General features: G+C 51.1%; 1 protein-coding gene across 1 annotated transcript in view; it reads right to left on the bottom strand.

The window, feature by feature from the left end:
- Positions 1–1,070: 1,070 nt before the first annotated feature.
- The window catches only part of ZFPM1 (zinc finger protein, FOG family member 1), a 229,618-nt gene continuing 218,869 nt past the window's right edge, over positions 1,071–11,819 (bottom strand). Inside the window, exons 7-10 of the mRNA XM_007477290.3 lie at positions 6,187–6,411; positions 5,924–6,019; positions 5,606–5,755; positions 1,071–4,085 (exon numbers count right to left, since the gene is read on the bottom strand). Coding sequence (XP_007477352.2) covers positions 1,519–4,085; positions 5,606–5,755; positions 5,924–6,019; positions 6,187–6,411 — 3,038 coding nt within the window. The 3' untranslated portion in view covers positions 1,071–1,518. The remainder of the gene's footprint in view (positions 4,086–5,605; positions 5,756–5,923; positions 6,020–6,186; positions 6,412–11,819) is intronic.

Raw genomic sequence — 11,819 nt, 5'->3', positions numbered from 1 at the left:
CAACTAGCCTTAAATCAGTGGGCTGGGCTCTCTCAGTGACCAAAGGTAAAATGAGACAGGAGTGGAGCTGCTGCCCAAGGGGCTCAGAAAAAAGATGGCGGTCAGAGCAGAGAGTGGAGGCCTAGTGGTCCAGACATGGGTGAGGAAGTTGTGTCAACCTGGACAAGACATGACTCATTTAGCTATCAGGGTATAAACATTGTTGATTTATGGGATCATAGGATTCAGAGCTAGGAGGGACCCTAACAGGTCACCTAGTCTGCCTGCTCTCCTCTCTACCATTTTATAGAATAGGAAACTAAGGTCCAGAAAAAAGCAGCCTGTCCAGGATCACACAGGTAGTAAGCAGTAGATCTAAGTCTTTTATTCCAAAGCCAGGGCTCTTATTGAAGCTCATTTTGTCAATGCACATTTATTAAGCACCTACTGTGTGCCATGCACTGTGCCAAATATTGCTGGTAATGCTACCATGGGAAGAATACACACACACACATGCTTTTTCCAGGATTCCTTCACCAGCCTTTTGGTTCATCATGTAAAGAATCTGAAGGGGCTGGCCAGAACCTGGCTTAGACTGTGGTCCTGACTGAACTCTTCTCCTACCAGATCCAGTTCCTTTTCCCCAAATGGCAGGAGACAGTGAGGCTTAGGAACTATCTGAGCTTCTGCTTCTCCTGGAATGTCTAAGTCCCTTGGGGTCCATGGATTTGTTTTTCAAATATTTTGATAATTGGATTTCAACATGTTTGACTTCCAAAATCCTCTGCATTTCTTTTTATACATTTAAAAATGAGTCTGAGAAATTCCGATAGGTTTCACCAGCTAGCCCAAGCGTCCAGGATACACAAATGGTTAAGAGCCCTTGTTCTAAGGTCTCTTTTTGTTCTAAGACTTCTCCTACCAGTCAGATGTACTGCACTTGCTTTTTATAGATGGATCTGGAAAAAGGTGGCATCTTTACCACTCTGGGGTCTGTCAGTGAATGGGGCTACCCACTGCCAAGCCCTCCAACCCCTGCTTTCCCATTGCCCTACCCCCATCTCCCAGTCAACTAGGCTCTTAACCACTGATCATCATCAAACTGTAATTCTTTATTAAGTGCCGAGGGTTGGGGTCCCATTCTGCCCCCGCCCCACCCTGCCTTTCTTTGTAGTTAGCCAGTTCTTTGGCTATTTCCCACCCCACCTTCTCGGTCACTGGGCCCTTGGGCTCCGGGCCAAAGGAAGTCCATACAGGTGGCTGAGAGCTCCAGGAGGTGCCCGAGTGAGTGATCGATGCCTTGTGCTTTGTTGGAAAGGTTCCTGGGGCAGAAGGGGGCCTCCTGCCCTTGCTGTAGTGCTCTGGGGGCCAGGCCCTCCCTGCTGCCCACGGGAGGGTGCTGGCCACTAGCTGAGCCATCCTGGGAAGCAAGCCGTGGCCAGGGGTGAGGGTGTCCAAATCGGCGTCGGTCTGTAGTGTGGTGGGACGGGCATGGAGGAGCGGGGAAAGGGGAGCAATTGGGGGTGGGGAAGTTCAGGATTATTTTACATGCTCTGCGGCGTGGGAGGAACAATAATACTTCTTGTGCGCTATAAATGTGGACAGGCTGCTGAACCTAATGTTGCACAGACGACAGTATCTGTGGTTGCCGTTGGGGACGGGAGCCGGGGTGACCTTGCTGGGGGTCTGTACACCCTTGTCTGTGTACATGGGGGGAGTCGGAGGCTGGAGCAGGGCTTCAGGCACTGGCGAGAGGGTGAGGGCCGGGGCGGTGGCTGGGGAGAGGGGCAGGCCTGGACGGGGAGAGCCGGTGGGCAGGGGACTGCCATTGGCTGGGGCTGGAGGCTCCTTGAGCTCGTGGCCATTGAAGCTGTCCCGAGGGAGCCTAGGTCCTGGCTGTGGGGAAGAAGATGAAGAGGAAGCTGAGGAAGAGGAAGAGGAGGAAGAAGAGGAAGAGGAGGAGGAGGAAGAGGAAGAGGTGGTCACTGGGGGCAGTGAGAGAGGAGGCGGGAGGCTGTTCTCAGCCCCGCAGCTGGCCACTGCTGGCGTCCGGGTGTGGGGTGCGTTGGCCTCGGCCAGTACATGTCCTGCCACTGGCTTGGCCACCAGGAGGCCGTGGGCATGGCGGAAGTGCTCGATCAGGTCGCCTTTGATGGTCCCGTTGAGAGGACAGTAGGGACATACCACTGGGGGCGGAGGTTTCCCACCGGGAAGGTGGAGGGGTTTGGGGCCTGGGTAACGGTGCAGGGGGTCCCCGCCAGGATAAGCAACCGACAGGCCTGAGGTTTTGATTGGTCCGGGGTTGGCCGAGGCCACTCCCTTCTCCACTTTCACCCGCACTGCACCATCCGGCTCCTCCCCGGGCACTCCCCGGGGGCCTTCCCCCAGGCGGGGCTTAGCCAGGCCCTGGATCTTCTGTAGCTGCTCCAAGGCACTCTGCTGCAGAGGGGCAGCCGGGCAGTAGTACTTCTTGTGGGCCAAGTAGGCCTCGAGGCTGTGGAAGCTGACGCAGCAGGCCGTGCACTCATGGTAGTCGGTCAGGGGGAGCAGAGGCGGCGGAGGCGGCGGAGGGGGCGCTGTGGGGCCTCCCTCGGGTCGGTGTAGTCGAGGCTTCTTGCTTAGGTCTATGGGACCATCGGTGTCAGGGCTGGAGCTGGGGGAGGGAACCGAGGCAGGAGCCTTGCCCACGGAGGGCAGCAGGAGGGCGGGAGGTATGTCAGCCCGGGTGGCCAGCCCCAGGGCATCCGCTGGGCTGACCCCCAGCCGTGGGGAGGCGGGGAGCTCCCCCAGGGGCGGAGGAGGCGGAGGTGGTGGCGGAGGAGGCTGCGGGTGAGTCGCTGGCAGCAGGCCGGCATTGCTGGTGGCGGCATGTATCTCGTAGAGTTTGCGCCGCTTTCGGGTGCGCACGGGCTGGGGCAGGAAGGCCACCTTGTGGGGGCCCCCAGGCCGTCGCAGAGGCGGGTCATGGCGGGAGGCACAGTAGTAGCGTTTGTGGACCGTGTAGGTCTCGTGGCGACTGAAACGGATGTTGCAGGCCTCACAGACAGTCTTCATGGGATCCTCATCGGGGTCATCCACCGAGCTCCTGGGGCTCTGGCTGTCCTCGCTGCCTCGGCCTGTGGCGTCCGCCTCCGGAGATGCTTCCTTTCCGCCTCCTGCCTCTTCGGCCTTAACCTCTGCTGCTGGGGACGGGTGTCCCCCCTCTACTTCGCCCTCAGCGGGGGCAGGTGGGCCCTGACCTTCGGGGGGCTGCGGGGATAGGATGGTTCTGGTGGGGGCTACCACAGGGCCTGGAGGGCCCTTGGGGGGTGCAGTAACTTTTGGCTTTCGGGCCCCGGGGGGACTCTCCTCTGCCATGTGGCGGCTGGAGCAGTAGAGACGCTTGTGAACATAGTAGTTATTTATATTGTTGAAGGTGATCTCACACTCGAAGCAGGTGGCCCCCTTGGGTGCTGGGGTCCCTGGGTACAGGGCCGGGGCCACCCCTCCATGGCCTTGCTTCAGCCGGCTATGCACGAGCTCGGACATCTTGGCCAGGATTTCGGAGGCCTGAGGGACCACGGAGGTTTCAGGACCAAACATGTATTGGGGCAGGAAGATGGTGCCTCCAGCGGGGCCCACCCCCGGCTCACTGGGCACAGGGCTAGAGCCTGGAGTGGGGCTGGCCAGCTCTGACTTGACCTTCACCGAAGCCAGGCTTTGTGGGGAAGATGTCCTCGAGGAGGACTCAGGCTCAGACCTGGGGCTCGTGCCTTGCTCTGTCTGACTGTGGCTCTTGGCCATGTCGGGCTCTGTCCCCTGGCCCTCTACAACCTCCTCTTTGATCCTCAGGAGTGGTGCTGCCCCCTCCCCAGAGGCTGAGGAAGAGGAAGAGCAGCTTTCCTGGGACGCAGCCTGGGCTTCCCCATTTTCTGCCTCATCTGGGGCCTTCTTGGCCACACTGTCTGGAGGTGTGGGTGACTCAGGGCCTGGGGGGGCCTGGCTGGCGTCTGGAGTGGGCAGAGGGCCATGCAGGGCCATGTGCTGCTGGAGGCTGGTGAGGTTCTCTGCCAGGAGGCCGCAGAGGCCACACTTGAGGCCAGGGGTGGAACCTGCCTGACCCAAACCTGAAGAGAAATAGAAAAAGGGACAATGGTTATCAGTTGTGCACTTCCTGTGCCAGAGACACTGCCCTGTGCAGAGGGGCTGGCTGTTGTGCTGGGATTCATACAAAGAGGGACAGCTGGCACCTAGAGCTCTCCTCACTCCTCTCCATCTTCTATTCATCAGTCAAGCTGATTTAAGTACATGAGCGACTATGCCATTCAATGAACTACTGTGGCTCCCTATGACTTCTAGGAACCAACATCAGTTCTTGTGTTTGTCCTCTTCACAACATGACCCCTTCCCATCTCTCTAGTCTTATAATTTACTCCTCTCCAGTTATAATCGATTCTGCCACACTGATCTGTTGGCTGCTGTTGGAACATGACACACTATCTCCCACTTCTCATCTCCAGCCCTTGGCACTGGATGTCCCCTTAGCTGGAATGTTCTGCTCTCACACCACTGCCTCAGGTTCCTTGGATTTGCTTCGAGACTTAGCCCAGAGCTTGCCTTCTGCACAAGGTCTTTCTCAGGCCTCTCAGAAGTACAGGAGAAGAGCCTGCAGCTTTTGGTTGATTTCCCCTCTCAGATGACCTCTTGTCTACTCTGCACATAGCTTGTATGCACCTTCTTAGTCTAATAGACTATGTCTAGGAGCTGGTGGCACAATGGAAAGAACCCTAGGCCTGGAGTTGGGGAGACCTGAGTTTAAATCTTGCCTCAGATATTTACTAGATGTACAAGAGAAGATAGCAGATATTTAAGTTTCCTTCCTTCCCTCCTCCCTCTCCCCCATTTCCTTCCTTCCCCCCTTCTTCCTTCCATCCTTCTTCCCTTTCTTTCCTCCCTTCCTCTCTTCCTTCTTTCCTTTCTCCCTCTCTATGTCCTTCCTTTCCCTGTCTCCTTTCTTTCATTTCTTGCTTCCCCCTTCCCTTCTTCTCTCCCTTCTTCCTTCCTCCTTTTGGGAAAAAAATAGAAAAACCTCACTTCCCCTTCTTTTTCCTTTCCTTCCTTCATGTTTTTCCCTGCTTGGTATCCCCCATGCTTGGCACAGTAGAAAGTATTTGCTTCATAAATGTTTTCTGAAGGGGCATCTAGGCAGCTCTATGGATTGAGAGTCAGATCTAAAGATGGGGTCCTAGGCTCAAATCTAGCTTTAGATACTTCCTGGCTGTGGGATCCTGGGCAAGTCACCTAACCCCCATTGCCTAACCCTTACTGTTCTTCTGTCTTGTGTAAGATAAGAGAAGAGAGATTCTCTTCTTCTTTACACTTGGAACCAATACACAATATTGATTCTAAGACAGAAGGGAAGGGTTAAAAATAAATAAATGCTTGCTGACTGACTGCAATCCCATTAGGATGTAGATATTGACTGAGAATTTCCTATGTATGGGGATCAACACCCTTCCTAAACTTTTCTCCTAAGGCCACAAGAATGGGCACACACTTGCACTCGATTCACCTCCATGAGCCTGGCCCCAGGAGCATTCCTGAGCATCCTCCCTCTGGCTCTCTGGTTGGAGCCAGGCTGGCTTACCTGTGGGTCCTGGCTTGGTAGCCAGGTGTGCTGCACTTGGGGAGTAGATTTCACCCTTGGAGCCTGGCTGGCAGATCATGTGGTTCGTCACCAAGTGGCTGTAGAGGATGTCCCTTGTAGTGGAGACGAAGCCACAGCTGTGGCAGACCCCTGTAAGAGACAGTCCTCAATGTGGCTGGGAGCTCTAGCTTCTGGCAGTGGCAGGTCCATCCTTCACTGACTTCCCAGCTGCCCCTGGACCCCTTGCTCCAGATGCCCCCTCTCCTGGTGCCCCCCACACCCTCCTCACTGCCCCAAGGACCCCCTTTCCCTACGTACCACTCAGTGTGTCTGTGTGCACCTTCAGATGCCGCTCACAGTTGGCTTTGGTAGTGAAGGCTGACAGGCAGATGAGACAGACAAAGGGTCTTTCTCCTGGTGGACAGAGCAGGACAGAATGGGGTGAGGGAGGATCCTCAGGCATCGGCTCACTTGTCAGGCTGTCCCTCTCCTCACCCCCCATCGCCCCACGTCTGAGCCATCCCTGCCTGATGCCTGGGTTCTGGCAGAGCAGGGAGGGCTGGGAGAGCTGGACTCCTTACCACTGTGGCTTCGCATGTGAATCTCTAGGGAGCTGGCACTGGGGCAGCTCTTCTTACACTGGGGGAATGGGCAGACCCTCTCATTGGGGTATGTCTCCTTGGGCTTCTCCTCCACCAGGGGGGAGCCTGAGCTCTGGCGACTGGCACAGTAGTACATGAGGTGAGCCTGCAGATTCCGTTCACTCCGATACCAGATGCCGCAGTCTTTACAGGGAAAGATATCCTCTGGGGTGGGAGGAAAGATACAAACAGGCATTAGACCCCCCCTGTGTGCCATATTCTTCCCTCTACTTCCCTGCCCCACCTTAGTACTGGACATGAAGGCTGGGGGACCTTGGACAAATCATTTCCTTTCTGGGTTTCAGTTTCCTTTTCTATTTTAAATTTAAATTTATTTTTTAAAAAACCCTTACCTTCCATCTTAGAATCATTATTGTGTATTGGTTCCAAGGCAGAAGAGTGATAAGGGCTAGGCCATGGGGGTTAAGTGGCTTGCCTAGGATCACACAGCTAGGAAGTGTTTGAGGTCACATTTGAACCTGGAAGCTCCCATCTCTAGACTTGGCTCTCAATCCACTGAGCCACCCAGCTACCCCCCAACCCAACCCAATGTTTTTGTTTGTTTGGGGGAGAATTGAATAGAATAAAATAAAACAAATGGATCAGACTAAATGATTTCTAAGTTCTCTAGTTCTAACATTCTACATTCTTCTGCATTCTAAAATTCCATGTTCTATGTTCTCTACACTATGGTCCTGATATTTTGTTTTAACATTCTGTATTCTAAGGCCCCTTTCCAAATGGACCTTGGATACTTTTTTGGTCTCCCACACTGGCAGCTGGTGAAGGGAGGTACCCAACACTCTTCCATTTGGGTACCTGAATATCCCCATTGGGTAGGGAAGGGGGATGGGGTGGGAAGGCTATCTAGTTTTTATACATAAACTACCCTGACCTCAATCTCACAGTTAGGAATTATTTATCTTTAAATATCTCTGGGCACCAACTCCTTCCCTCCTTATGGGCCCCTCAAATAACTGTCAGCCCCTCCCCCTTGGCCCTGATAAACTCTTTCTGATGTATCTACCCCCTCAACTGCTTCTTTAGACCCCAAGGAGCCAGAATGACTAATGATAATAAGAATTCTCTTAAGCTTGCTCCCCATCCCCTTGCTTCCAGAATGCAATGCCATTGGGGAGCTCCTATTTTAGAGGGCCAGTTGGACCTCACTGGAGGTCAGACTAGTTTAACAACAACATTTCTTAAGTGCCTACTATAAGCAAGACTTCCCTCAGGGATGCAAAAACAAGAAAATAGCCCCTACCCAAAGGAGCTGACATTTAACCAAGGGGGTGCAATGTGTAGGCACACTAGCAATAGCCACCAAGGAAGGCTTTTTGGAAGAAGCAACAGGAGCTGACTTGAAGGAAGTACTCTGAGAAGGGGAAATGGGGAAGGGGCATATATTGCAGGTAGAGCTTATTCAAACCTAGGAGGGGGCGGTGAAGAATATGAAGTTCAGAGAATGGCCAATGAGTCCAATTTGCCTGGAATTCTTATGTCAAGAATAAAAGGTGGGTGGGAACTGCATTCTGGAAGGCCTTAAATGGCAGGTAAAGGGCATTGTAATGTATCTTATGGGCAATGGAGAAAGCCTACCTAAAGCTCTTTGGGCAGAAGAGTGCCACTTTAGGTAGAGGCTACACGATGCCTTGCCAGTTGAGTGAAAGATAGATTGGCGATAGGAAGAGATTGGAGGCCAATAAGATAGTAGTCCAGGTAGGAGAACTAGAGGGATGGTGAGGAAAGGAGGAAGGAAATATTGAGGGGGAAGATCAGCAAGACTGATTAACTATCTTGCCAGAAGGAGAGAGGAGGGCAACTATAAGGAAGGCAACTATAAATCTTGAGAGGTGACTGGGAGGATGATGGTGCCCTCAAAAGGAGGAAGGCAGGTTTAGTGGGGCAAGGACTGGATATGTGTGGGCTGAGTAAACCTATAGAAATATGGGTGGCATCCCACCCCCCCCATCCTAACCTATTAAAATTCCATTCATCCTTGAAGGCCCAGCTCTAGGTCACCTCCATGAAGCCTTCTGTGGTGATTACTCCCAGTTAGATGGGTTCATCTCCTCCCTGGAATCCCTATATCACTATTTGCACCTTTCCTCATGCCTCATCTTCTGCCTTGTTAAGACAGGATCTTTTCTGTATAGGTATGGCAAGAAGCAGTGTGGTGTGCTAGATAGAGAACTGGCCTCAGTTCAAGTCCTACCTCTGACCAATAAAGGCCATTCCTACTCTAGAGAGTGGAAAGAGGTTTTGAAGGGAGGGAAGGAGAGTATAATTTCTACCATGCCTCAGTTTCCCTAAATTTTAACTCTTACACCATGTAACCCTAGGCAACTTCTTCATGCTCCAGGCAATGCTCTAAGACTGTAAGTTGGGGAAAAGGTAATGATATGCATTGGTAAAGGGAGTTTCCACATCTGGCAGATCCCCAGGTCTTTATTCCCCTAAAAAGACTTTAGGCTTTGTATCTTCCTCTCTCAGAGCCTTGTCCAGTGCTGAGCCCATAGGAAGCACTCCATACTGTCTGTTCCCTGAATGAACTAGCTAGCCTGTCAATAAACATGTATTTAGCACCTCCTGTGTGTCAGGCACTGTGTTAAGTATTAGTGATACAAAAAGAGGCTAAAGACAGAAAGTAAGGGTTAAAAAAAAAAGACTAGGTATCTCTAGCTCACCTAAGTTGGAAATATGGTGGCAACTCATGGGCCCAAATCCAATGGTGGGCACAATGGAAGCTTGAAATGCCCCATTCTTCTGACTTGAGTCTGCTTGCTCTTTTCAAGAAGTCTGGTAGCCCTCTGCTCCTGGGGGCTCACAGCCTTGATTCTAGATTAAGTATGGGCACGCAATCTGTTTCAGCCCTACAACATACAGTTTAGGACTCCCAAACTCAAGTGACCCACCAGTCTCAGCCTCCCCCAGTAACAGGAATAAGAGGCCCGAGTCATCATTTTCACTTTAAATTTGTCTCTCTTTAACTTCCACCAATGTTGTTCCTAGTTCTACTCTCTGGGGCTAAGCAGAACAAGTCTAATCCCTCTTTCCCATCAAATGCTTGAAGATGACAATCATTTCTTTTTCTCTCCACTGGGCGAGACTACCCTAGTGGGTGAGTCTGGGTGCATAACTCTACTGGGGACTTAGCATGGTATTTGGCATATAGTAGGAATTTAATACATGGTCACTGACTGATTGAATTGTAAGGCAGAGAGATGAGAGAACAAAAGGATACAGGGAAGGCTGGAGTGGCAGAGTAGATCCCAAGAGCAGGATTGGTGAGAAGGGAGTTAAGCACTCTCTTCCCTTCTTTGCTTGCCTTCTAGCTCCCTAGTTTGTGAAGGCTCTAATTCTCCATTTCTTCATCTGTAAGCAGAGCCATTTTGGAGGAATGCCCAACTACCCCTTTAGAGGTAATGGTTAAGTGGACTCTTTTAGAGTTAAAAAACCACCTGGGTGAACGTGGACAAAAAATGCTTTCCCTCCTAGGTGTGGCTCCTCCTTTGCACAAACCTAGGGGGCAAGGGGTGGAGAAGGGGGCTAGAGGGTTTCTAAGGTGTCCCCTCCCTACTGTAAGGAGAATTCCCCCAAATAGTAAAAGTCTTGGCCTTTTCATACTTTGAGACACCTAAGCATTTAATAAGAGGGCCAGATTTTATTATTTCCTCTTATGCCGTTGGTAGAAAAGGAAATGGACATCCTAGCAAGTTCTAAATACTGGTTTTCAGGTCCCTCATCCCAGCCCAGGTTTTCATCTTTAGGGTTTAAACCTTGCCTTCATGTTTCTGTGCACCTGTCCCTTCAGGAATTGGCTTCCATTTATTCTCCCTCCCTACCTCCCTCTTTCCTCCTCCCCTTTTCTCTCCCCTTTCCTTTTAAATTTTTCCCCATGAAGCTGTTTCTACCTCTTTTCCTTGAAGTCTTCCCATACTTCAGCCTCTTTGCTTTGACAGAAATGGAGAGGGCAGTGGAGTCTCAGTAAATAGCTGACAGCTGACCTGGGTGTCTACAATATCATTGTTTTGGCTGGTATACCCAATGGGAAAATGGACCTAGGCCCATTTATTGGGGATTCTGCAGAGGTTATTCTCAAGTCAGGGACAGATGGAACAAAAGGGCCTCGGAGGTGTCCATTTTAACAAGGATTCTGTGGCTTCTCTGGTGACCTTGAATGCCCAGGCTCACACAACTATAGTGAGAGTCTCAGATGGGATTTGAACCCAGATTCTTCTGACTATAAGTCCAGTGTCCTATCCACTGTACCACATTGCCCCTCTAAGCAATAGACATTGCCTGTTTGACCTTGAGCAAGTCATTTCCTTCTCTGTTATTCAATTTCTTCATCTGCAAATAATATCAGACCAAAAACCCTCTAAGTTCCCTTCCCTCTCTGGGCATTCTGTAAATATTTACCTGACAGAATAGGAGAACAATAATTCTCATTTCTAGAGTGTCTTAAGGGGTTTTTGCCCTAACAATCCTGTATGGCAGATATGACTATGCTCATTTTACAGACAAGGAAACTGAGACATTTGTCCAAGGTCACACAACTCACAAGTGTTAGTCTCATTTTTTCAAACATTGGTCCCTTTGGAGCATGGGGCTTCATTCTAAGTACCTGGGGAACTTAGACTGGGGAAGTTACAGGGAAGCCTTGTCTCTGTTCTTCCTGCCCCCCACAATACTGATTATTCTGCCAAGACACTAATTAAATACTCTAAAGATTACCCTCTCTCTCCTGGGCTGCCTGGCAGCTCCTTAGTCCTACTCTAGAGGGTGGAAAGAGGTTTTGAAGGGAGGGAAGGAGAGTGAAAATTTCTCCATCGTCCTCTTGGCTTCTGCGGAGCAGCGAGGCTCAAGAACTGAGATGAGTGAGGTCCTCTCTGGATCTGATTTATTCAGAGCCTCCTATTTCCTGCAAAACCCCACCCCAAGATTGGTATTTGGTTTGAAATCAACACAAGGCTTGATATTAGAATCTATGATCATTGCTTTGTCCCTTGACCTGCAGAGCCAGGTACGTCCACTCACCTCCCTGTAGCTGAGGGTTTTGGGGTTTCACACATGAGCCACCAAGAGGAGAGGAGAGTGTGGAGGACCTGGTACTCTGGTTGCTGGGGTTCTGGGGCAGTGGGGAAAGCACTGAATAACACGAATATGGTAACCACAAGTTACCAGAGACACGAGGCAGTGTTGCCTAATGGAAAGGGCACTGAACTTGGGAGAAGGGGGAATTAGGTTTTTATAACCACTTAGAGTAAGCTATTTCCCTTCTCTGGGACTCAGGTCCTCATCTGTTAAATGAGGGAGGTTGTCCTAGACTGGGGGATTAGCTTGTGGGTGCCCCCAAATAGGCAGGTGGGCCAGATTGGATCCTCAGCCAGTTTGCCAACCATGTACCCAATTTCAAAGATCTCATAAAACACTCCCTCCCTGGATCATTCCTTGGCTGCCTAGGTTCCTGACCTACTACTTGTTTGACTCTGAGCTGTGGTGTTTCCTTCTAAGGCTAACTGGATCTTGAGGTTCAGCTATGGATAAGAGACTAAGCAAGAGCTAGATAC

The sequence above is a fragment of the Monodelphis domestica genome, chromosome 1, assembly GCF_027887165.1.
Source record: "Monodelphis domestica isolate mMonDom1 chromosome 1, mMonDom1.pri, whole genome shotgun sequence".
NCBI classification, from domain to species: domain Eukaryota; kingdom Metazoa; phylum Chordata; class Mammalia; order Didelphimorphia; family Didelphidae; genus Monodelphis; species Monodelphis domestica.
The sequence above is the reverse complement of the archived record's forward strand: the minus strand, read 5'-3'. Positions and strand labels throughout refer to the sequence as shown.